Raw genomic sequence first — 26009 nt, 5'->3', positions numbered from 1 at the left:
GCTTCGGCGATGATCCTGGTGGGGGCCCTGGCGGTTGTGGCTCCGGGAACGTGGTGTCTTCCTCCCAGGCAGCTTCATCACCCCTAGGCGGCGCTGTTGGGGCGAAAAGTGGGCAGGGGGAGGGGCGCCTGTAGGGGGCGTCGGTGCCTGTTCGGCGCAGGGTAGGGGCGGCGGCAGTACTGACCCTCTGGTCAGGTTCTGCGAGGAGGGTGGGGGTGGGGGCAATGGTGCGGGTGTGCGTGGGGCTCCGGCGGGCGCCAGGTCCCGAAGGGAGACCGTGTCTTGGCGGCCGTCGGGGAATGCTATGTAGGCGTACTGGGGATTGGCATGCAGCAGGTGGACCCTCTCGACCAATGGGTCCGACTTGTGCGCCCTCACATGTTTCCGCAGCAGGACGGGTCCGGGTGTCGCTAGCCAGGTTGGGAGCGAGGTCCCGGAGGAGGACTTCCTGGGGAAAACAAGGAGACGTTCGTGAGGTGTCTGGTTTGTGGTAGTACAGAGCAGCGACCGGATGGAGTGAAGGGCCATCAGGAAACTGGGAGATTCCTGGACCGAAGGGCCAGCAGGAAGGTCTTCCAGACCGTTCCTTTCTCCCTTTCTACCTGCCCGTTTCCCCGGGGGTTGTAACTGGTCGTCCTGCTGGAGGTGATGCCTTTGCTGAGCAGGAATTGACGCAGTTCGTCACTCATAAAGGAGGATCCCCTATCACTGTGAATGTATGCGGGGAAACTGAACAGTGTAAAGATACCCTGGAGGGCCTTGATGACAGTGGTCGTGGTCATGTCCGGGCAGGGGATGGCGAATGGGAACCGGGAGTATTCGTCAATCACGTTCAGGAAATACGTGTTGCGGTCGGTGGAGGGGAGGGGGCCCTTGAAATCCACGCTGAGGCGTTCAAAGGGACGGGAAGCCTTTATCAGATGCGTTCTCTCTGGCCGGTAGAAGTGCGGTTTGCACTCCGTGCAGATTTGGCAGTCCCTGGTGACTGTCCTGACCTTCTCGATGGAGGAGGGCAGGTTGGGGGTCTTAATGAAATGAAAGAAACGAGTGACCCCCGGGTGGCAGAGGTCCTCGTGGAGGGCTCGGAGGCGGTCTACTTGTGCGGTGGCACAAGTGCCGCGGGACAGGGCATCAGGAGGCTCGTTCAGCTTCCCGGGACGGTACAAGATCTCATAATTGTAGGTGGAGAGTTCTATCCTCCACCGCAAGATCTTGTCGTTCTTAATCTTGCCCCGCTGCGCATTATCGAACATGAAGGCCACCGACCGTTGGTCGGTGAGGAGAGTGAATCTCCTGCCGGCCAGGTAATGCCTCCAGTGTCGCACAGCTTCTACTATGGCCTGGGCCTCTTTTTCGACCGAGTGGCGAATTTCAGAAGCATGGAGAGTGCGGGAGAAGAAAGCCACGGGTCTGCCCGTCTGGTTGAGGGTGGCCGCCAGAGCTACGTCGGACGCATCGCTCTCGACCTGGTAGGGGAGGGACTCGTCGATGGTGTGCATCATGGCTTTTGCGATGTCCGCTTTGATGCGGCAGAAGGCCTGACGGACCTCCGTCGACAGGGGGAAGGTTGTGGACTGGATCAGGGGTCGGGCTTTGTCGGCGTAATTAGGGACCCATTGTGCATAATAGCTAAAGAAGCCGAGGCAGCGCTTTAGGGTCTTGGGGCAGAGAGGGAGGGGGAACTCCATGAGGGGGCGCATGCGTTCAGGGTCGGGGCCTATGACTCCATTTCGTACTACGTAGCCTAGGATGGCTAGACGGTCGGTGCTAAACATGCATTTATCCTTATTGTAGGTCAGATTAAGGATATTCGCGGTCTGGAGACATTTTTGGAGGTTGGTGTCGTGGTCCTGCTCGTCATGGCCGCAGATGGAGACGTTATCAAGATACAGGAACGTCGCGCGTAAGCCGTACCAGTCAACCATTCGGTCCATCTCACGTTGGAAGACCGAGACCCCGTTCGTGACACCGAAGGGAACCCTTAAAAAGTGATAGAGCCGCCCACCTGCTTCGAAGGCAGTGTACTGGCGGTCACCATGACGGAGGGGTAGCTGGTGGTAGGCAGACTTGAGATACACCGTGGAGAAAACCTTGTACTGCGCAATCCTGTTTACCAGGTCAGCTATACGGGGGAGAGGGTACGCGTCCAGTTACGTAAACCTGTTGATGGTCTGGCTATAGTCGATGACCATCCTATGTTTCTTCCCAGTCTTTACCACCACTACTTGAGCCCTCCAGGGGCTGTTGCTTGCTTCGATGACCCCTTCCTTCAGCAGCCTTTGGACCTCGGACCTGATGTAGGTCCAGTCCTGGGCATTGTACCGTCTGCTCCTGGTGGCGAAGGGTTTGCAATCCGGGGTGAGGTTCGCAAACAGGGAAGGCGGGTCGACCTTAAGGGTCGCGAGGCCGCAGACAAGGGGGGGTATAGGGACACCAAATTTAAAGGTCAGGCTTTGTAGGTGGCACTGGAAATCCAGCCCAAGAAGGGTGGCTGCGCAGAGGTGCGGCAGAACGTACAGGCGGAAATTGCAGAATTCCCTGCCTTGGACAGTGAGGTTCGCTAGGCAGAACCCCTTTATCTCCACCGAGTATGACCCGGAGGCCAGGGAGATCCGTTGGTTTACGGGATGGGTGACAAGAGAACAGCGCCTTACCATGTTGGGCTTTCCGTGCTTCCAGAGTCGATCAGGCATGACGTCACATGGCCGTTGATGGCGATCGTTGTGGTGGCTTTCGCTAGTGTCCGGGGCCGACTCTGGTCCAGGGTAACGGAGGCCAGCTGCAGCAAGGGGTGTTCTGGTCGGGCAGCGTGTAGTCGGCTGTGCTGGGGGCTTGAGGCCCCATCCAAGATGGCGTCAGCCACGGGTTGCACATGGGAGTCCAGGGATGCCAAAGATGGCGGCGGTGAGGGACAAAATGGCGGCGCCCACCCATCCAGCATGGTGGCCGGGGGGGCAAAATGGCCACGGCCGTGGGTCGCACGTTGCCTGGGGATAGAAGGGCGGCGCTGGGCCTTGGACGGCCGGGACCTTAAAGAAAGGCTGCCGATAGTCGCTGGAGACTGCTGCCACGGCGCGGGCCTGGCAGACCGCGACATAGTGGTCTTTCTTGCCGCACACTTTGCAGGTGGCGGTGCGGGCCGGACAACGCGCGCGGGGATGATTCGCCTGGCCGCAGAAGAAGCAGCGTTGGCCGGCGGTGATAGCGGGCCGTCTTGTCGCGCAGGCCTGCGGGGTTAGCGGGATAGTCTGGGGGGCTGCCGCGATGGGGTGCGTTGCATCCGGGAGCAAAAGCCAGAGCGTCTTTGTACGCAACGTCCATGGACCCTGCCAGGGCCCGTGCCTCAGTGAGGCCCAGTGTGTCCATTTCAAGGAGCCTTCGGCGGATGTGGGGGAAGTCATACCTGGCACAAAAGCATCCCAAATTAAAAGCTCCGTGTGCTCGTTCCCCGTAACTGCTGGGAAGCCACAGTTTCGGCCCAGCACTAGAAGTCTTCCAGTGTTTCTTCTGGGCTCTGCCTTCTAGTTGCCAGCAGGTGACGGGCGTAGACCTGTTTCAGAGGATGGATGTAATGTCCTTCTAGCAGCTCCATAGCTGCAGCATAATTCGCCGCCTCTTCGATCAGAGGGTAGATCGCAGGGCTGACCCGCGAGCGTAGAAGGTGCATTTTCTGCCTTTCCGTGGGGGCGTCAGCGGCCGTGTCGAGGTAGCCCTTAAAACACGCCAGCCAATGCTTGAAAATAGCAGCAGAGCTGTCTGCGTGGGGGGCTGAGCTGAAGGCAGTCCGGCTTGATGCGGAGATCCATCCTTTCAGAAGTAATAGCTGATTAAATTGATGCACAATCAATTACTCTCGAGACAAGGTGAGTCATAACTAATAGGCTTTAATCAGCTAGAACTGCACCCAGCAGCTTCGATACAGAAAGTGAAGGCTGCTGGGACGGCATTGGTTGTTATACCCCGCCTCTCAAGGCGGAGCTATGTACATTAGCCAATGGTAGACTCCTAGGTCTAGCCAATGGTCATCCACCTCTCAGGTACTGCAATACCTGGTATTACCACAAACTTCTATTAAAATGTTCGGCTTAATGAAAATGTGGTACACTACCATCCAAACTTCCATAACATATACATTTAAACAGCAGTGAGAAGTGTATTTAAGTGCATATATGCAATATTCTCTTCTGGTTGGAAGAATTGAAATAGCCAGACAAGCTTCTTGGAGGCTAGCTATAGATCTGAGAAGATAACTGATTGCAGCATAAAAGCAGCATTAGTCTTCTTCACTGAAGAGCCAATTCAAATGGATCAATATAAATGCTTTATGTCAAAATATTTTTACGTGAATGTTCAAACTATGTATGTTGCAGAGAACTCAGATATAAAATAACAGTTTCAAAAAAAGCAATGCACTCTTTTATTATGCCAAACAAGTGATAAAATTCCTGTAGTGGTAAAATACAACCTAATTACAAACACCACTAGGTTATTAACTAATTCTAATATGCAGCCAAATATTTTGAACGAAAGCAAAAGACGCTATAAATAATTGGAGGTCAGACAGTATCTATGGAGAGAAAAACCATAGTTAACATTTTAGATCAATGACCTATTGTTAGAAGTGAATTGTAGGCCAGATTTGACCCATGTATGATAGCAGCCTACTGTCCGAAATGGAAAAAACCATCAACATACACCTCGGTCTTTAGTTGTGATTTTCACGCAGTCATTTTCTCAGCATTGCTTTCAGGTTCATCCGTGTTGAATACAAATGGTTGCTCAGCTTAACAGAGTTGCCAACATCGAGGAAACATTAGATTTATGGTTATAAAGTGCCAAATACTTCAAACTCATTTAAACAAATAGAAATATCTTCATCAAAATGATTTGTGACCACGTGGATCACAGCTTTAAATTTAAAATGGTGCCACTCCTAACGATTAACAGCTAGAGATTCACAAAAGGAGAACATGTTCTTTTACACCTGAAGCCTCAATTTCCACTTTTTTGTTTCTATTTTGTTGCGGGTAATTAGTTATTCAAGATTATATGAACGTGTTACTCAGCTTCAGCTGCGCTGCTTTCTCTCTTTAATGCTTTTTCATGCTTTCCCCACAGCCCATGGGATCGGAGCGGATGGAGATGCGTAAGCGGCAGACATCGGTACAGCAGGAGCTACCAGGCTCTGCACAGCCACAGCAGGGTGCTGGGAACCGTGCCTCGAACGCCTGCTGCTTTTGCTGGTGCTGCTGCTGCAGCTGCTCATGGTACGTCTTTCTGTCTGTTTTCCCCCAACTCTGGAGAGTGGCTGGAAGGTAAATACCAGCGCACAGATCTATACTCACATGACTGCAGGCATCAGCTGTCAGATGCCCCCCAGAAACTAGTCCTTAAAACAAATTAAGCATATGATTCTTTTAATCAAAAGCCATTTTGCGTTTCATTAATCTGAAAGGAAATAGAATAGATTACAACACAGTCAGTAGTCCTGAGGAAACTCACTTGTCAAACTGCATTAGAGTCAATTAAGAAACAAAGGGCCAATAGTTTTTCTATTCATCTGTTTCTAATAATTTGCTGCTAAGGAACACAATGTTTGTAATTTATTTTACATTTTCCCCATCCACCAAAAAACCAGACCAGGATGCATCTAACTCTTCTCCTTGGTGCCCTCGTCATAGAATTCCGAGTGATGTGACTGGGTTAGCCCAACAATCAATGGAGTACAGACAGGATGAGCAGAATATTTGATTTGATTTGATTTGATTTATTGTCACATGTACCGAAGTACAGTGAAAAATATTTTTCTGCAGCCAAGGGAACGAGAGAATATGAAATGTCCCTAAATGCTGATGACGCACTGTTATATGCAACTAAATCAATCCCCTCACCCCTGGCGTCTTACAAATAACGAAGAGAACTGGGTAACTTTCCAGCTGCAAACACAAACCAAACATTTTAAGCAAAAAGTATATACCTTGTACAAAACATCTTCACACACATCCATGAGTCAGACTGCCTTGCAAGGCAGGGTCTGGCATTAGAAGATTTGGTCTGCATGTTCACTAAAACCTGCAATCCTGAACAAGGAGAACTTTCTCACCCTCATAATCTAAGTAGATGAATGATCTGCCCATTTTACTCTCAGGTATGGTGACCACAGCAAAGATGAATATGCTCACAACTTCATTTATTCAAACTTGATGCTGTTTTTAAACATGCCAGTCCAAAAAGCATCTCCAAAGTCCTACTTGACAAAAAGAACATATATGTCTCATGCTTCATTGGTTTCATAAAAAGGGTGTGGCCCAAAGATAGAGACTAGCTCAGAGCCCAGTAATTGTCTCTCAGTTGAACCAATGGCTGGCAATGAGTCCCGGTTCGCCTCACCAGCTCAGTTTACCATTCATACATTTTCAGAGGACAGCCAGAAGCACCCCACTCACTGCAAACCTCTCAGCCTGGAACGAGATATGTACATTTTTGAAGATTCAAACAGGTTTTTCTCCTCTCGGGCACGTGAGGGAACTCTGAGGAAGATTCACATCAGGGGAATTGCTTTATGCCTGAACAGTCTCTAAAGCCACAGTTCCACCCGATGCACAATCCTTCACCTCAATGACCAAAGTTGGTCAGGTAGCCTGAGACTAAGTTGGGAATGAGATTAACACCATCCATTAGGCAAGGAGGAATGATAGTGGAGCGTCTTGCAACAATATGTATGAGGACCAATTCAGAATCATATTTTGGCCATAATGCATTCCATATGAGTGAAAACACAAGTCATGCCATCCCAGAGAAGCCAGTGAACTCTTTATATCTAGTCAATGAAGACAGGCTGGTAGAACTCTCACTACCTGCTGCAGAAGATGCATCCCTGCCTTTGTAGTGCAGTCCAGCCTTCTACACAATAAACGAGCTAGAGTACACGTTGAACATGTTCCATTCAGGGTGAGTGAAGATTGGCCTTTGAAAATATACTAAGGAGTTTGGACCATTCTTGGAAGCTCATTTCAATACAAACTTCCCTTGCCTCGGCCCAGCAACCCAGTAACTGGCCGAGGAGAACAAGAAGCCAGTTGACTTGATCACTTGTGTGTAGGACTTACACTCCCCCTATACCCAGACCAAAAAAGACCAAAAAAAACAATGTTAATTCAACGCTGTAATACCTTTAATTGTACTGTCATGCCATATTCCTTGTAGAAATGGAGGAACAAAAAAGGAGGAATAATATACAATTAATTTTAAGGTTATATCCTCTTGTTCTGGATGCTCCCAATAAAGGACATACTTTCTTTGTACCTATTTTATTAAATCCCTTTATCATCTTAAAAACCTGGAATAGGGGGTGATAATGTAGTGATAATAATACTGGACTATTGCTACAAAGGCCTGAGTAATGCCCTGGCGATATCAGTTCAAAACCCACCATGGCAGCTGGGGGAATTTATATTCAATGAAGTAATAAATCTGGAAGAAAATATTAGTCTCAGTGATGATGATCATGAAACTACTGGAAAAAAACAATTTGGTTCACTAATATTCTTCGGCGAAGGAAATCTGCTGTACTTCCCTGGTCTGGCCTACAAGTGACTCCATTCTGGTAGCCATTCACCACCCTCTCAAATGGTCCAGTAAACCACTCAGTTGTAGAACTTCTATCAAAATGCTACAGAAAAGTCAAAAAGAAATAAAACCAATGCACAAAATAAGGTGCCAACCTCTAATGAAACTACAAAACAAGACTACATGCATGACAAACAGTGGGAACAGCATGCTGTGTAAAGATCAAAGCAATCTCGCAGCCAATAGATCAGATCAAAGATCTAATGTCGTGCCACATGCAGTCACGAATGGTGGTGGACAATTAAACAATTTATCACAGGAGGAGGCTCCATAAACCTCTCCCTAATCACTGGTGGCGGAATCCAACATGTCAGTGCAAAGGACAAGGCTCAAGCGCTTGCAATAATCTTCAGCCAGAAGTACCAAGTGGATGGTCCCAAGTGGATGGTCAGTAGCCACGGCAGGGGGAGGGGGAGCAGTTCCCTATTGCGATGACCTCATTCTGCTACTGGGTGGCCATTTCCATTCTTTGGCTGTGTTTTGGACTCAGGGCATCCAAGTCGATTAGAGAATTCCAGTCAACCTCTTTTGAGTGGCCTAAATAGACCATTAAATTGACCTAATAGCCTACCTGTTACTTGCCGGTGGTTAGCTGACACCTTCACGCCGAACCTGTCCCCTTACTCTCATTCCCTCTCCTCCAGAATGAAAATGCCCCATAGGCTGGACCATGGTGATAGTGCCATGCCTACCAGTGTCGGGATGTTGTGGACCTGTAAGCCTCCAGTCCCCTCTGTGGCCTTTTAAGAATTCAGCCAACCATGCCTCCTGCTTTACTGCTACCTGCAAGCTTGGACATATAACTCTCTAGCTTTCCATCTAAGTCATTAATAGATTTGATGAACTGCTGAGGCCCCAGTACATTCTTGTAACATGCTCAAAAATGCAACGAGTTTAGTCAGACATGGCAAACTCTTCACAAATCCAATCTGACTCACTTCGAACTGCTCATACTTGTCCGAGTGTTTGACAACTCTGTCTTTGAGAATAGATTCCAGTGGCTTCCATATAATTTATGTTAAACTGTAAGATATGGTTCTCCGTTTCATCTTTCTTAAGTAATGGAGTGACAAAACTGGAAAACTCCTGAATCTAGAGATCTTTGGGAAATTAGGAAAATTAACATCTCTGCAATTTCCTCAGCTACTTATTTTAATATGATGGGATGGAGACCATGTAAAATTGCTTAATTGAGATCAGTTAAATATTATGAAATAAATACTCAAATTGGGCTGGATTGTAATGTTCAGGAACATGTGAAGTTGGGAATGGGTAAGGGGTTAAAACCAGCCATATTGACAATGGCTCAGGAAGCAGCTGTAATCCATGAATTTCTGGTTTCACTGCACGTGAGCAATCCCCTTGAGAGAAGTGGATTCCCACTTGACATATGTTAATCGTTCAATTTGTGTAATATTGACATTGATTTTTTAGTTTAACTTTGTGTTCATGGGTTTTCCAGGCTTGCTGGAACATACCATTGGAGACAAGACGACAACACAATGACAATTCGAGACAATAAACAATTTCAGGAAAATATGCCAATACTCAATACTCACAGCTGCTTTTACCTGCTTTTAGAAAAATGTGTGTTCACAGTACTTGTGCTGAGAGTGTAAGATTTCAAAGTTTCAAGGTCTAAAACCCTTCCAATTAAATTTCTACATTCCAAATTCTCAATTCCTAAGACTAGGGTGATCAGTTATGCTTGACCGAACAACATATGAATAACAAGCACTTATGAATCAAGTAGAATTTATTAGCAAGATTTTACATATACGTAACAAAAACAATGACGACAACAATTAAGTTCCTTACCCCTCAAGCTCCAAAAATTCCTTGAGGATTGTCAGCACAGGCAATGGGCGGGATTCTCCGAAATGGAGGCAGAGCGTTCGCGCCGTCAAGATTCACGCCAAGGCCTGGCGTGCGTAAATGACGTGGCGCCGCTCCTAGCCCATTTTTGGGCCCTGAATCGGTCGGGATAGGGGCCGTTTCACACCGTCGTGAACGCCGTCGAGGTTCACGACGGCGCAAAACGGCCCCTATCCAAACCGATTCAGGGCCCGAAAAAGGAGCATGTCGCTATACATCTGCTGCTGATCTCTTTCTCCACCCCTAAACTTGCCCTCTTGATTCATCTCCTGTTGATAGCGAAGAATATTTCACTCTGGGACCACACAGACCCCCAACAGCACATCCAGATAGGCAGTGAAGTGCAATCTTTGAATGTTTCTGAAGGTTCTCATTGCTGCTCCCTGATTTCGCTTCCTTCAGCCAACATGCCAGGATTATTCCTTTAAACAGTAGAGTTGGTAGCATGTCATGCAGGTCGTCACCATGCCCACTAATGCTAATTTATCAGGAAACCCGAATATAAATTAATGGGCTTCGGGAAAACGCCACCGACAGATGTGGTGAACTTATTTCTGGATGTCTCACATGCTGTGAAGTGCCATTATAATGGCTATATAAATGCTGTAGCTACAAGAGAAAGTCAGATGCTGGGAATCCTGGGGCATGCAACTCACCTCCTGACTCCCCAAAGCATGTCCACCATCTATAAGGACTTCAGGGGTGTAATTGAACACTCTTCACTTGCCTCGATGAGTGCAGCTCCAGCAACACTCAAGAAACTCGACACCATGCGGGACAAAGCAGCCGCTTGATCAGCACCCTATCCATCACCTTAAACATTCACTTCCAGGGCGGCATGTGGTGCAGTGGTTAGCACTGGGACTGTGGCGCTGAGGACCTGGGTTTGAATCCCGTCCTTCGGTCACTGTCTGTGTGGAGTTTCCACATTTTCCCCATGTCTGCATGGGTTTCACCCCCACAACCCAAAGATGTGCGGCTTAGATGGATAATTGCTCCTTAATTGGAGAAAAAATAATTGGGTACTCTAAATTTAAAAAAATCATTCACTTCCTCCAGTATCTTTAAATAATGGCAGCAATGTGTACCATCTACAAGATGCACTGCAGCAGCTCACCAATGCTCCTTCCACTGCAGCACGGTAGCTTGGTGGTTAGCACAATTGCTCCAGGGTCCCAGGTTCGATTCCGGGCTTGGATCACTGTCTGTGCGGAGTATGCACGTTCTCCCCGTGTGCGTGGGTTTCCTCCGGGTGTTCCGGTTTCCTCCCACAGTCCAAAGATGTGCGGGTTTGGTGGATTGGCCATGCTGAATTGCCCTTAGTGTCCAAAAAGGTTCACTGGTGTTACTGGGCTAAGGGGATGGGGTGGAGGAGGTGTGTGCTTGAGTAGGGTGCTCTTTCCAAGGGCCGGTGCAGACTCGATGGGCCGAATGGCCTACTTCTGTGCTGTAAATTCTATGAAACAACACCTACCAAACCCATGACCTCTACCACCTAGAATGACAAGGACAGCAGATAAATGGGAACACTACCACCTGAATGCTTTCCTCCAAGTCACATAGTCACATAGCATTCAGACCTGGAAATATATCACCATTCCTTCACTATCGTTAAAATCCTAGAACTCCCTCCCTATCTATGGTGTGGCTGTACCTACACCACACAGATTACAGCTGTCCATGATGATAGCTCACCATCACCTTCTGAAGGGTAATTAGGGACTGACAATGGATGTTGGCCTGCCATCGATTCTCACTTCACCGTGAGCAAATTAAAAAATAGGAAGTGGGAACAGGGCAGAAACTGCGAAATTTAGACTACAGATCATATGGAAGATAAATACCAGCATGGATTCAATGTGCCATTTCCATGTTGTAATTTCTATGTAATTAAAGGATACAAAATTACACTTCTCTGTTGTTCATTTCATTGAGCCTAATTAATCTTTCTGGTAAATTGGGAAGATACTCCAATGTACCAACACGATCATCTGGTGGTTTCTATTCACCACTGCAGTTTTGATCTTTTAAGCCTAGAGCGGCGAATGTGTCAGTCTTGTCAATCATGTGGTTTAGATTTGTGGACTTCTGGGGCGGGATTCTTTGGTCTCCGACGCCGAAATCACGTTCGGCGATTGGCTGGAGAATCCACGTTGGCGCCGAAATTCAGGGTGGCGCCGCTTTTGCGATGATCCGCCCCCTCCAAAACGAGGTACTCACAGAAAATCTACAGGGCGTATGGACTGCCTCAGGACGTTACCTGAGGCCCTCCTCCTCCTCCTCCCCCCCCCCCCCCCCCCCCCAGATGCTCTGCCCTCGATGGGCTGAGTTCCCAACGACGTTGGTCGCTCATGATATTTATTTTCAGGAACTCGGCGTGGCAGCTGCGGACTAAGTCCCAAAACGAGGTACTCACAGAAAATCTACAGGGCGTATGGACTGCCACAGTCCGGGTGGAGGAGCCGATCCGCGGGCAGGGGGGGCTTTGGCCGGGGGGCTGGGAGCACTAGTGGGGGGTGGGCCAGGGGTGGCAAGCCTGGCCACATGCGCGGCCACGGACCTGGCAATTCTCCGGCTGTATCCACAGCTAGAGCTGGGTGCTCTACACTGCGTGCCTGCTAGCCCCCACCAGACAGAGGGTCGGTGGCTGTTTGTGCCATTTTTTCAGTCGTAAGACACCACCGTTCGCAAGCCACCATCAGCACTTAGTCTCAGAATCGGAGAATCCAGACCTCTATGTTAAATTAATGCTAAACTCATGCATATACCATTTCTGGAGAACTCCATGCTTTCTTCGTCCAGCCGTCTCTCAAGTGGGTTGCTTTGTCCTGGATGGTGTCGAGCTTCTTGAGTGTTGTTGGAGCTGCACTCATTCAGACAAATGGAAAATATTCCATTATACTACTTGAGCCTTGTAGCTTTGGGGGGACCAGGAGATGAGTTACTTGCTGTAGGATTCCTAGCCTTTGATCTGCTCTGATAACTACAGTATTAATATGGCTAGTTCAGTTCAGTTTCTAATCAATGGTAACCTCCAGGATGTTGTTTGTGGGGGATTCAATAATACTAGTACCGTTGAATGTCAAGGGGCGATGGTTAGATCCTCTCTGGTAGGAGATGGTCATTGCCTGGCACTTGTGTGGCGCGAATGTAAGTTGCCACTTGTCAGCCCAAGCCTGGATATTGTCCGGATCTTGCTGCATTTGGACATGGACTGCTTCGTTATCTGAGGAGTCACTCTTGATTTTGGAAAAGAGTAAAAACAACAGGGTTGTGGTGATGGGAGACTTCAACTTCCCCAATATTGACTGGGACTCACTTAGTGCCAGGGGCTTAGACGGGGCGGAGTTTGTAAGGAGCATCCAGGAGGGCTTCTTAAAACAATATGTAAACAGTCCAACTAGGGAAGGGGCGGTACTGGACCTGGTATTGGGGAATGAGCCCGGCCAGGTGGTAGATGTTTCAGTAGGGGAGCATTTCGGTAACAGTGACCACAATTCAGTAAGTTTTAAAGTACTGGTGGACAAGGATAAGAGTGGTCCGAGGATGAATGTGCTAAATTGGGGGAAGGCTAATTATAACAATATTAGGCGGGAACTGAAGAACATAGATTGGGGGCGGATGTTTGAGGGCAAATCAACATCTGACATGTGGGAGGCTTTCAAGTGTCAGTTGAAAGGAATACAGGACCGGCATGTTCCTGTGAGGAAGAAAGATAAATACGGCAATTTTCGGGAACCTTGGATGACGAGTGATATTGTAGGCCTCGTCAAAAAGAAAAAGGAGGCATTTGTCAGGGCTAAAAGGCTGGGAACAGGCGAAGCCTGTGTGGCATATAAGGAAAGTAGGAAGGAACTTAAGCAAGGAGTCAGGAGGGCTAGAAGGGGTCACGAAAAGTCATTAGCAAATAGGGTTAAGGAAAATCCCAAGGCTTTTTACACGTACATAAAAAGCAAGAGGGTAGCCAGGGAAAGGGTTGGCCCACTGAAGGATAGGCAAGGGAATCTATGTGTGGAGCCAGAGGAAATGGGCGAGGTACTAAATTAATACTTTGCATCAGTATTCACCAAAGAGAAGGAATTGGTAGATGTTGAGTCTGGAGAAGGGGGTGTAGATAGCCTGGGTCACATTGTGATCCAAAAAGACGAGGTGTTGGGTGTCTTAAAAAATATTAAGGTAGATAAGTCCCCAGGGCCTGATGGGATCTACCCCAGAATACTGAAGGAGGCTGGAGAGGAAATTGCTGAGGCCTTGACAGAAATCTTTGGATCCTCGCTGTCTTCAGGGGATGTCCCGGAGGACTGGAGAATAGCCAATGTTGTTCCTCTGTTTAAGAAGGGTAGCAAGGATAATCCCGGGAACTACAGGCCGGTGAGCCTTACGTCAGTGGTAGGGAAATTACTAGAGAGAATTCTTAGAGACAGGATCTACTCCCATTTGGAAGCAAATGGACGTATTAGTGAGAGGCAGCACGGTTTTGTGAAGGGGAGGTCGTGTCTCACTAACTTGATAGAGTTTTTCGAGGAGGTCACTAAGATGATTGATGCAGGTCGGGCAGTAGATGTTGTCTATATGGACTTCAGTAAGGCCTTTGACAAGGTCCCTCATGGTAGACTAGTACAAAAGGTGAAGTCACACGGGATCAGGGGTGAACTGGCAAGGTGGATACAGAACTGGCTAGGCCATAGAAGGCAGAGGGTAGCAATGGAGGGATGCTTTTCTAATTGGAGGGCTGTGACCAGTGGTGTTCCACAGGGATCAGTGCTGGGACCTTTGCTCTTTGTAGTATATATAAATGATTTGGAGGAAAATGTAACTGGTCTGATTAGTAAGTTTGCAGACGACACAAAGGTTGGTGGAATTGCGGATAGCGATGAGGACTGTCAGAGGATACAGCAGGATTTAGATTGTCTGGAGACTTGGGCGGAGAGATGGCAGATGGAGTTTAATCCGGACAAATGTGAGGTAATGCATTTTGGAAGGTCTAATGCAGGTAGGGAATATACAGTGAATGGTAGAACCCTCAAGAGTATTGAAAGTCAAAGAGATCTAGGAGTACAGGTCCACAGGTCATTGAAAGGGGCAACACAGGTGGAGAAGGTAGTCAAGAAGGCATACGGCATGCTGGCCTTCATTGGCCGGGGCATTGAGTATAAGAATTGGCAAGTCATGTTGCAGCTGTATAGAACCTTAGTTAGGCCACACTTGGAGTATAGTGTTCAATTCTGGTCGCCACACTACCAGAAGGATGTGGAGGCTTTAGAGAGGGTGCAGAAGAGATTTACCAGAATGTTGCCTGGTATGGAGGGCATAAGCTATGAGGAGCGGTTGAATAAACTCGGTTTGTTCTCACTGGAACGAAGGAGGTTGAGGGGCGACCTGATAGAGGTATACAAAATTATGAGGGGCATAGACAGAGTGGATAGTCAGAGGCTTTTCCCCAGGGTAGAGGGGTCAATTACTAGGGGGCATAGGTTTAAGGTGAGAGGGGCAAGGTTTAGAGTAGATGTACGAGGCAAGTTTTTTACGCAGAGGGTAGTGGGTACCTGGAACTCGCTACCGGAGGAGGTAGTGGAAGCAGGGACGATAGGGACATTTAAGGGGCATCTTGACAAATATATGAATAGGATGGGAATAGAAGGATACGGACCCAGGAAGTGTAGAAGATTGTAGTTTAGTCGGGCAGCATGGTCGGCACGGGCTTGGAGGGCCGAAGGGCCTGTTCCTGTGCTGTACATTTCTTTGTTCTTCTTTGTTCTTTGAGTCGCGAATGTTGCTGAACATTGTGCAGTCATCTGCGAACATCCCCACTTCTGACCTTATGATGGAAGGAAGGTCATTGATGAAACAGCTGAAGATGGTTGGACCTAGGAAACTACCCTGAGGAACATCCTGCAGTGATGCCCAGGAGCAGAGATGATTGACCGCTAACCACCACAACTATCTTCCTTTGTGCCATTTACAATTCCAACCAGCAGAGAGTTTCCCCTCTGATTCCCATTGACTCCAGTTTGCTAGAACTCCTTGATGCCATGCTTGGTCAAATGATGCCTTTATGTCAAGGATAGTCGCTCTCACCTCACTTCTCGCATTCAGCTCTTTAGCCCATGTTTGAACCAAGGATGCAATGAGGTCAGGAGCTGAATGACCGTGGCGGAACCCAAACTGAACGCCCGTGAGCAGGGTATTGCTGAGTAAGTGCTGCTTGATAGCACTGTTGATGACTCCTTGCAGTGTTATTTATACCCCTGTCATTTCAAGTGCAAAATCCCAGAAGTGGCAGAGGACCTCATGTACCATTTTACAAGTTTTACAAATGTTACATGACTTTAAACAAAGCTCTCTTCCCTGTTTTGCAAACTTGCGATATTAAGAATAATGGGAAGTCAGAGTTTGCTTGTGATATTCTATTTTATACTTGTGGAATGGCAGCAAAGTAGGCAATTTTATAAGAAGGTAAGTATTATGCATAAATCATGCATAAAAACAGCTCATGCTGGGGTTTTTAAATAATCTTTATTGTCACAAGTAGGTTCACATGAACACTGCAATGAAGTTACTGTGAAAAACCCCTAGTCGCCAGATTCCAGCGCCTGTTCGGGTACACGGAGGGAGAATTCAGAATGTCCAAACTACCTAATTGCATGGGTGAAATTCTCCGTTATCGGCGCGATGTCCACCGACCGGCGCCAAAAACGGCGCAAATCCCACCTGCATCACGCCGCCCCAAACGTCACAAAGTCTCCGGCCTGGAATGGGCTAGCAGCGACGTAACACTATCCGCACTGGCTCACGTGGTTCAAGCCGTGCGGCGTCATACACGCCGCACGGCGTGACGACTCATAAGGACACGCTGCTCCCCCCACCCGACCAGAACACCCGACCAGATGGCCGCCCGCCGCTCAGCCCCGAGGTTCCAGTCTCGTGACATTGAGGCGCTCCTGGACGCAGTGGAGCAGAGGAGGGAGGTCCTGTATACCGGATACAGCCGCAGAGTTGCCCCACGCCACAGCCGGCGTCTGTGGAGGGAGGTGGCAGCGGCCGTCAGCGCTGTGGCCCTGACACCAAGGACAGGCACCCAGTGCCACAAGAAGGTGAACGACCTCGTCAGAGCAGGCAGGGTGAGCCTCCCCCATATCCCCCCTCCCCCATATCCCCCCCTCCCCCATATCCCCCCTCCCCCATATCCCCCCTCCCCCATATCCCCCCCTCCCCCATATCCCCCCTCCCCCATATCCCCCATATCCCCCCTCCCCATATCCCCGATCCCCCATATCCCCCTCCCCCATATCCCCCCTCCCCCATATCCCCCCTCCCCATATCCCCCCTCCCCCATATCCCCCCTCTCCCATATCCCCCATATCCCCCCTCCCCCATATCCCCCTCCCCATTTCCCCCTCCCCATATCCCCCTCCCACATATCCCCCCTCCCCCATATCCCCCCTCCCCCATTTCCCCCCTCCCCCATTTCCCCAAGTGAATCCAGCCCTAACCTTAACCTCTGCAATACACGCGCAACTGATGGCGTGCATTCATATACCTGTCTAACACTGTTGCCTTTTACCCCTGCCACCCCCCCCCCCAAAGGAGAAATGCGCACACAACACCAGGGAGTATGTGAGGACTGGAGGAGGCCCCGTTGATGAGAGGCCACTGACCGAACATGAGGGGAGGGCCCTGGAACTGGCTGGCGGACCTGAGGACCGGGAGGTTGCTGATGCAGAGGTCGGGGGCCCACCAGCAAGTGAGCCACCGACAGCCCGTCCCCATATCCCCCCTCCCCCATATCCCCCTCCCCCATATCACCTGATCACTGCCTGCATGTCTAACCATGCATGCTTCATTGTGTATCGCAGGAGCAAACGTCGAGGCACCCATCCCCGCAGATGCAGACCACCCGCATGATGCCCCTCGGAGACCACGGGAGACGGAGAGACCCGGACCCTCTGGCATGCGACGCCCGCAGGATACCCCTCGGAGACCACTGGAGATGGAGAGAGCCGGACCCTCTGGCATGCGACGCCCGCAGGATGCCCCTCGGAGACCACTGGAGATGGAGAGACCTGGAGCAACAGGGAGACGACGCCCCCGTCTCGTGCGTGTGCCACCCAGCGACGAGAGGGGCAGATACAGGCCCTCGTCACAGCCGAGCCACGAAACCACTACCCAGGACACCACTACCCAGGACACCCCTACCCAGGACACCCCTACCCAGGACACCACTACCCAGGACACCACTACCCAGGACACCACTACCCAGGAAACTGAAATACAGGACAGTGACACAGATTGGATGGGCGGAGACGAACCGCCACCCCAAAGTGCCATGGACTCAGAGTCGGACGATGCGCACAACACAATGCCACTGCTGTCACCAACACCCTCCACCATCGCAGAAACACTCACCTCGGTTGGGCACTTTAGTGATGAGGCGTCTGGTACACTCACTGGTGCGCACAACACAGCCGTCCCGGTACAGCAGGTGGAGGTAGGAGCAGCAGAGGGGCCGGGCGGTCGGAGGGCAGGCCAGCCCAAGCGAACATCTGCCGCCCAGATGGATCCCGGGTTCCTGGAGTTCCCACACCCACCCATAGTTCCGATGCAACCACCGAACCTGAGACGAGCGAAGAGGGTGACGGCCAGCTTGCGTCGGCTGCAGTCGCAGGTGGAGGAGTCCACCCGCGTCCAGGAGCTGGGAGAGGTGCCGGTCATGCGTGCCACCCAGGCCGACACCGCACGGGTGGCGTCCGCGGTGGAGGCAATTGGTGCGACGGTGTCAGATATGGGGAGCGGTTTGCGAGGCCTGGGGCTTTCCGTGCAGGCGCGTCTGTGGCCCAGGACATGGCTGCCCTCTCACAGGAGGCCATGAGCCAGCGCCAGCGGCAGATGGCAGAGGGGCTCAACTCCGTGCCACAGTCTCTGCAGGCCATGGCCCAGTCTCAGCAGGCCATGGCCCAGTCTCAGCAGGCCATGGCCCAGTCTCAGCAGGCCATCGCTGAGGGCATCGGTGCCATTGCCCATGTGCTAGCCGGCATCGCCCAGACACAGACAGGGATGGCCAACTCCCTGAGCTCCATGGCTGCAAACCTGCAGATCCTTGTCGATACCAGCACGGGCCTCCAGGACTGGCAGCGCCAGATGTCGGGGGGGGCGTCGATGGCCAGTCCGTTCGCATCCCCCACCCTTGTAGAGGCCTGGGGGCCATCGGGCACCCCGAGGGAGGAGGAGGTGCTGTGGCCTGTCCCGGGTCCCCCTGTAGGGGAGGTCCCGGAACACCGCGACACCTCGGACTCCCCCCCTTCCGTCCCAGGTGCATCGGTGGGCAACGGGCAGAACAGGCTGGCAGCTCGCCATCCCAGTCGCCCGGGCCGCAGCCTGGCCCATATAGGCCAGGACGCCCCAGGAAACGGCCGCCAAAGGGATCCCGTGTCAGAGGGCAGGAATCACAGGAGTCCACCTCCAGTTCTGCTGTACCACCTGGGGAACCACGTAGACGTAGTCATAGGGTCCGTAAGGCCAAACAATTAGACACTGAGTAAGTTGGCACGGGTGCAGGGCACAGATGAGTTTTAGGGGCTAGGGCACGTGCATGAACTCCTTTGGTTATTAAAGTCAATGTTACACCTACAGAAGCTGCCTTTGTGCTCTGTCCAAAGCATGCGGGGGTGTCATGTACGTTGAGCGCAAGTGTGTGTGTGAGGGGTGGTCTTACCTCAGCCCCAGGTGAGTCTGCCCCCTTCCCCCTGGGCCGCCATCAACATCCCCCCGGGGAGAGGACGGGACCGTGCACTGCAGTGTCACAGCCGCATGCAGGGATGGTCCGGGTGGATGGTGGTACTGTGGCCATGGGTCAGACATAGTCCAACGATGTGGAGCCAGGAGCTCATCGCAGAGCGGGTTGTTATCATCCTCCATGGCCTGCAATAGACACGCGTCCAACGGCAACTGTGTGAGCCCGGCCGTTGTGCCGCAGGTGGATCCGCAATGGGGGGGTGGTGTGCATGCGGGTGGGGTGGGTGGGGTTGGGGAGGGGGGTGAGGGTGCTGGGTGGGTGGATGGGTGGGGGGTGTGGGTGGTCGGCTGTTGCCATGGTGTGCGGTCTGTGGCCATACTACCCGATTCACATGCCCCCTAGTCAGTGAAGCGGGCGGCTATCAGCCTGTCCCGTGCCCACTGGGCCAGCCAGTAACAGTGGACAGCCACCAGCCCACGTCTAGCCCGTCTGCCCTGACCATTGCCCCCATCCCCCTCATCTGGGGAGGACTGCGCCTCTTCCTGCTGCTCCTCCACTCCGCCCTCCTCTGCCTGCGGCACATCGCCCCTCTGCTGGGCTATGTTGTGCAGGACGCAGCACACCACAATGATGCGGCCGACCCTATCTGACTGATACTGGAGGGCGCCCCCAGAGAGGTCCAGGCACCAGAAACGCATCTTCAGCACACCAAAGCACCTCTCTATCACTCCCCTTGTTGCTACATGGGCATCATTGTAGCGGTTCTCCGCCTCATTGCGTGGCCTCCGTATAGGCGTCATCAGCCACGATCGCTGTGGGTAGCCCCTGTCGCCCAGCAACCAGCCCCTCAGCCGGGGATGGCGTCCCTCGTACATGCCGGTGATGTATGACTGCGACAACACGTATGAGTCGTGTACACTGCCCGGGTAACGGGCGCAGACGTGCAGGATCATCATGCGGTGGTCGCAGACCACCTGTGTGTTCATCGAATAGGTCCCCTTCCTATTGGTGGACACGGCCCTGTTATCTGCAGGTGGCCGCACGGCGACGTGCATCCCATCAATCGCGCCCTGGACCATGGGGAACCCGGCCACGGCAGAGAAGCCCACGGCCCGGGCATCTTGGCTGGCCCGGTCCACAGGGAAGCGGATGTAGCAGTGCGCCATGGCATATAGGGCGTCTGTCACTGCCCGGATGCACCGGTGCACCGATGTCTGCGATATGCCGGACAGATCCCCACTCAGTGCCTGGAATGACCCCGTTGCATAAAGGTTCAGGGCCACTGTAACCTTGACGGACACGGGGAGAGGGTGTCCCCTGCCAGTGCCACGCGGTGACAGGTGTGCCAGCAGGTGGCAGATGTGTGCCACAGTTCCCCGGCTCATCCGGAGTCTCCTCCTGCATACCCGGTCCGTGAGGTCCTGGCATGACAGCCGGGGCCGGTACACACGGGGCGCCCTCGGGTGCCTCCGTTGCCGTGGGGCCGCGACGTCCTCCTCCCCCTCCTCATCCTGTCTGTCAGGTGTCCCTCCAGCCTGGTCGGCTGCCGCCTGCCCCTCTGCGGCAGCCTGCGACGCCTCTCTGGCACGCTCCTCCTCCGCCACGGCGGCCAACATCGCTGGCTGATCGGAAAACATGACGGCCTTGGGGGGGGGGGGGGGGGGGGGGGCGCGGGGGTGATGACGGCATGTCATCATTGCCCATACCCCCTCCCCCCAGCCAGGTGGCATGGACCGCATGGGTCCGACTGTTGGAGGCTGGCACCTGGTCAGGTGGACCAACTCACTTGCCCCCCCTCCCCCCCCCTCCCGGTGGGGGGGTCGGAGAATCTCGCCCCCTGTCTTTCAGAACTTGTAGGAGGAAACCGGAGCACCCGGAGGAACCCCACAGAGGCACGGGGAGAACGTGCAGACTCCGCACAGGCAGTGACTGAAGCCGGGAATCGAACCTGAGACCCTGGCACTGTGAAGCCACTATGCTACCGTACTGCCCCCGTTCGTAGATGATAGGGGAAAAATATTTCTTTGTATAATTTATTTCCCACGGTGTAGTATATAAACATATATTATTCATTTCTGATGGAAAAACAAACTTTATAAACTTGCACTGTATCCTCTCCAGGTCAGTTTTGCAAGCATTGAGGTTTATATATGTGTACAGCCAAAGGATAAATATTGTACAGAAATGTAACTTAACACAGTTCATTTATCTTGTATTCTAATGTTGCCACACAGTATTTACCTATATTTAATTGGACATTCCCTTGTTAAAATATCAAATCATATTCTATTGCTTACAATTTGACAACTGACTTTAAGAGGAATGGCTGTAAACAAAGCAATTAGCACACATCTATTTGATCGGAATTTTTTTGTTTTTGTTTTAAAAGATGCAAAAGTGAGAATAAAAGGAATCATCAGTATAGGTACAGCTCAAAATTGTAACTGAAGGAGTGTTATAAAACTACAACCTTGTAATTGCCTTAAAATAAATCAGTAGGGAAGTTAATTCAGTCCCATGTGGATATCAGGTCACAGGGATTATTAATATTTGAGGGTTGTATTTTTGAAAGGATCATGAATAACCTCTAAATAAAGAAAGATACAAAAACAAATACTGACAGCTCCAACTTGTTGCACTGTACTCCAATGATTGGATGCCATTTTATTTTCCTAATACCACAGCTTAGCAACAATTCAAGTCACAAGCAGATATATAAGGATAATTTCAGAAATAATTTTCTGTTTTTTTCTCCAATTTTTTCTGCCCTGCCTGATCCCTATATATTGAAATCAAATCACCATAGTATGTCTCAGGTTAGTATTACACTGGCAAAATCTATCGAAAAGCAGTACCTGTAAATTCTAATACTGAGTGGTACAAAAAAGAAAGTGTTCATAATCAACCTTTAATCTGATTTTGTACTCCATGTTGCCTTTAAAGGAATAACACATGCATAAAATATGGATTTAACAAATTACAATATGAGTAATGTTTCTTCTATTCACTCGATTTATTTTTCTAAATATATATTGATAATGTAAAGTAACTCTAGTATGTGGTGTGGTGGGGGCTTGTAGGTAACAGTAAAATGTCAATATATGATAACTATTCCATTTATGTTAACAGGAGAAAATGGCAGATAATCAGAAAAAAAAATTAATTTTCCCTAACATTAATTTTAATACATATGATGTTATTAACTGACAATGCTGAAGATAATAATGAAGCTAACATTCTACCCTCCTCTGCTTGCCTCAGTGTAAGTAAGGCACAGTGCCTTTTGCTAACCCCCCTACTGACCTCCGTTGGATCATTTTGTTTTACTGGGTTTAGCTAATCTAAATGTCTGGACGAGCTCCAGCTAAGACTACTACTTTCAATTTGGCACCCACTGGAAATAGGGTACATGAAGGTATGCATTGCTGCAGGGTTTGATGTCCTGGAGTAGCATAAAATGGCAATTTTGGGTCAGAATCAGTAGAAACATTTCCCACCCACAGGGGTGGAATCTTGTGACAATGGCTGTTGGCTCGCGAGCCAGCAAAACCACTGCATTGCCGGTGTCCTGGAATGTCCATCACATCTTGTGCCATTTTGGTACTTGACAGGCCAGCAGCAGGCATTTCCAGGGGACTAAGTGATCTCAGGGACATATGTCCTGCCAGTCAAGAGCTACCAGCCGATCAAAGGCTGGCAGCTCAGCAGCACTACCAAGGAAACAGTGGCTATTACCAGGATAATACCAACCAGAGTCCTTTGATTGAGAAGGGGAATAGGCACTGGTGAGTGATGGCATGATATGGGTCATGGGGATGAAGAAGGAGGGGAGCTGGTAGGAAGGGTGGGGTTTGTGACTTTCAGCGGGCTCGCCCGTCATGATGCCATGTCCCTCAATCAGGCAGGATGCCTTTGAACAAGGCACCCCTCCATCCACCCAGGAGCCCACAAACAAACACACAAAGGTTTTCTTGTGCTCCCCATATGGCAAGCCCCCACCCATGCTGTTGGGTTAAGCAGCTAGATGAGGCACTTGAATGGGCATTAGTTACCCATGTAAGGGCCTCAGTTACAGGGGCAAGCAGGCATTCAATTGATCCTCTTAGATTATCATTTGATGTTGTGGAGATTCCGGCATTGGACTGGGGTGGGCAAAGTAAGACATCTTACAATACCAGGTTAAAGTCCAACACATTTATTTGAGGTGGATAGAAAACTGGTTGGCAGAGAGGAAACAAAGAGTAGGAATTAATGGGTCCTTTTCAAATTGGCAGGCAGTAACTAGTGGGGTGGCACAGGGATCGGTGCTGTTCGTATATATTAATGATTTGGATGAGGGAACAAAATGTAACATCTCAAAGTTTGCTGATGATACCAAGTTGGGTGGGAGAGTGAACTGTGACGAGGATCCAGAGATCCTAAGCATGATCTGGACAGGTTGGGTGAGTGGACAAATCAATGGCAGGTGCAGTATAATTTGGATAAGTGGGAGTTATTCACTTTGGAAGCAAAGACAGGAAGGCAGATTACTACCTGAACGGTTGTAAATTGGGAGAGGGGAGTGTGCAGTGGTGTCCTTGTGCACCAGTCGCTGAAGGTAAGCATGCAGGTGCAGCAGGCAGTAAAGAAGGCTAATGGTATGTTGGCATTCATTGCGAGAGGTTTTGAGTACAGGAACAGGGATGTGTTGTTGCAATTATGCAGGACTTTGGTGAGGCCACACCTAGAATATTGTGTGCAGTTTTGGTCTCCTTTTCTGAGGGAGGATGTTCTTCCTCTCGAGGGAGTGCAGCGAAGATTTACCAGACTGATTCCAGGCATGGTGGGACTGTCATATGAGAAGAGATTGGCGAGGTTAGGATTGTTCTCGCTGGAGTTCAGAAGAATGAGTGGGGATCTCATAGAGACTTATAAAATTCTAACAGGACTAGACAGGGTAGATGCAGGGAAGATGTTCCCGATGGTGGATATGTCCAGAACCAGGGGGTCACAGTCTGAGAATTCAGAGTAAACCATTTCGCACAGATAGCCGCCCTCAGGAAAAGCCTGAGGAATAGAGGGCCAAAGGAAAACTCCAGAACTGCCCCCCCCCCCCCCCCCCCCCCCCCCCCCCCCCGTCTGCTAGGACTAACTGGAGACAGAGGGAACTACTGGCTGAGGCTCCCCCAACAGAGCAGGACCATTTCTGGCACCAGACAGAGTGGAGTAACAGTGACAGAAACCCTAGAAGGAGGTGGCAAAAGAGGAATAGTAGATGGGGACGCAGGGAAGTACACAACCTAGACGCCCCATCCTCCTCCGAAGGGGAACAGTTATATAATATTGTGATGAAGAAAGCAGAACCTATTACGATTACCCCACGGGTGAACGGTCGGCCGACAATAATGGAAATAGACATGGGTGCGGCCGTATCAGTAATGTGAGTGGCAGCATTTTTTTTTAAAATCAAAGATGGACTCCAGCCACTAACCCTCACTAACCCTAACAAAATCATCGACGAAACTTTAAACCTACACGGGGGAATGCCTGGAAGTTCTAGGCACGACTCATGTACCCGTGGAATATGACAAACAATTGCTCAGATTACCGTTGACGATAGTAGAGGGCTCCAGACCGAACTTAATAGGATGGAACTGGCTAAAAGACCTAAACTTAGATTGGATGAAAATTTTCCAGAGTGGAAGCGGGCAGTTGAGTGGAGTACTCCAAAAAATACCCAGAGGTCTTCCAAGAAGGTTTGGGGGAAATTATAGGCGCCAAAGCAACTTTCCATGTGGACCCAGAAGCCCTTCTGAAATTTTGCAATGCCAGGCCGGTACCTTTTGCATTAAGGATGAAAGTAGATGTCGAAATAGAAAGGTTACGGCGCGATGGCATTATCAGACCAGTGCAGTTCTCGGAATGGGCAGTGCCGGTGTTACCAATTTTGAAGCCAGACGGCTCGATACGTCTGTGGAAATTTCAAACAGACTGTAAACAAATACGCACTGCTGGACAAATACCCGATCCCGAAAATAGACGACCTATATGCCAAATTGGCAGATGGGCTTTTGTTCACGAAACTGGACATAAGCCACGCCTACCTGCATTTAAAACTGGACAAGGACTCCCAGAAGTTCGCTACGATCAACACCCTGAAGGGACTTTTTCGTTATACTAGGCTACCCTTCGGAGTGTCATCAGCCTGCGCTATATTCCAGCGTACGATGGAAAATATTCTGCAGGGACTACCGCAGGTGGCGATTTATTTGGACGATGTCTTAATCAAGGGTAGGACAACAGGGAACACTTGAGGAACCTGGAGGAAGTACTCAGGTGCTTTACAAAGGCAGGCGTACGGCTGAAAAGAGGAAGTGTTTTTCTGGCCCCACAAGTGACGTACCTGGGATATAAAGTAGACGAGTCGGACTTACACCCATTGGAAGACAAAATAAGGGCAATAAAAGAAGCCCCAGCTCCCACCACGGTCCAGGAGCTACGATAATTTCTCGGGTTGGTAACATATTATGGCAAATTTATTGAAAATAGGGCATCCATCCTAGAACCCCTCCACCTGCTACTAAAAAAGGGACAAGAATGGAAATGGTCCGCCTGCCAAAACCGAGCATTTAGGGACATTAAGGAACAGCTGTCATCCGAAAATGTCCTAGAGCATTATGACCCAAGGAAGGAGTTTGTGGTCATGTGGGATGCATCACCTTACGGGGTAGGAGCCGTCTTAGCCCATAGAGGAAGAAATGGGGAAGAACGGCCAATAGCCTATACTTCGAGG

The 26009-nt window shown here is 50.3% G+C and overlaps 1 protein-coding gene across 5 annotated transcripts in view; it reads left to right on the top strand.

Moving 5' to 3' along the window:
• rgs20 (regulator of G protein signaling 20) overlaps nucleotides 1-26009 on the top strand; it is a 369345-nt gene that overhangs the window by 286428 nt on the left and 56908 nt on the right. For all 5 annotated transcript variants that reach the window (XM_072467764.1, XM_072467765.1, XM_072467766.1 and 2 more), the window contains exon 2: nucleotides 5119-5267. In XM_072467764.1, coding sequence (XP_072323865.1) covers nucleotides 5119-5267 — 149 coding nt within the window. The remainder of the gene's footprint in view (nucleotides 1-5118; nucleotides 5268-26009) is intronic.

The sequence above is a fragment of the Scyliorhinus torazame genome, chromosome 11 (assembly GCF_047496885.1).
Source record: "Scyliorhinus torazame isolate Kashiwa2021f chromosome 11, sScyTor2.1, whole genome shotgun sequence".
NCBI lineage: Eukaryota > Metazoa > Chordata > Chondrichthyes > Carcharhiniformes > Scyliorhinidae > Scyliorhinus > Scyliorhinus torazame.
Note: the sequence above shows the minus strand (reverse complement) of the source record. Positions and strands in the feature narration are given on the sequence as shown.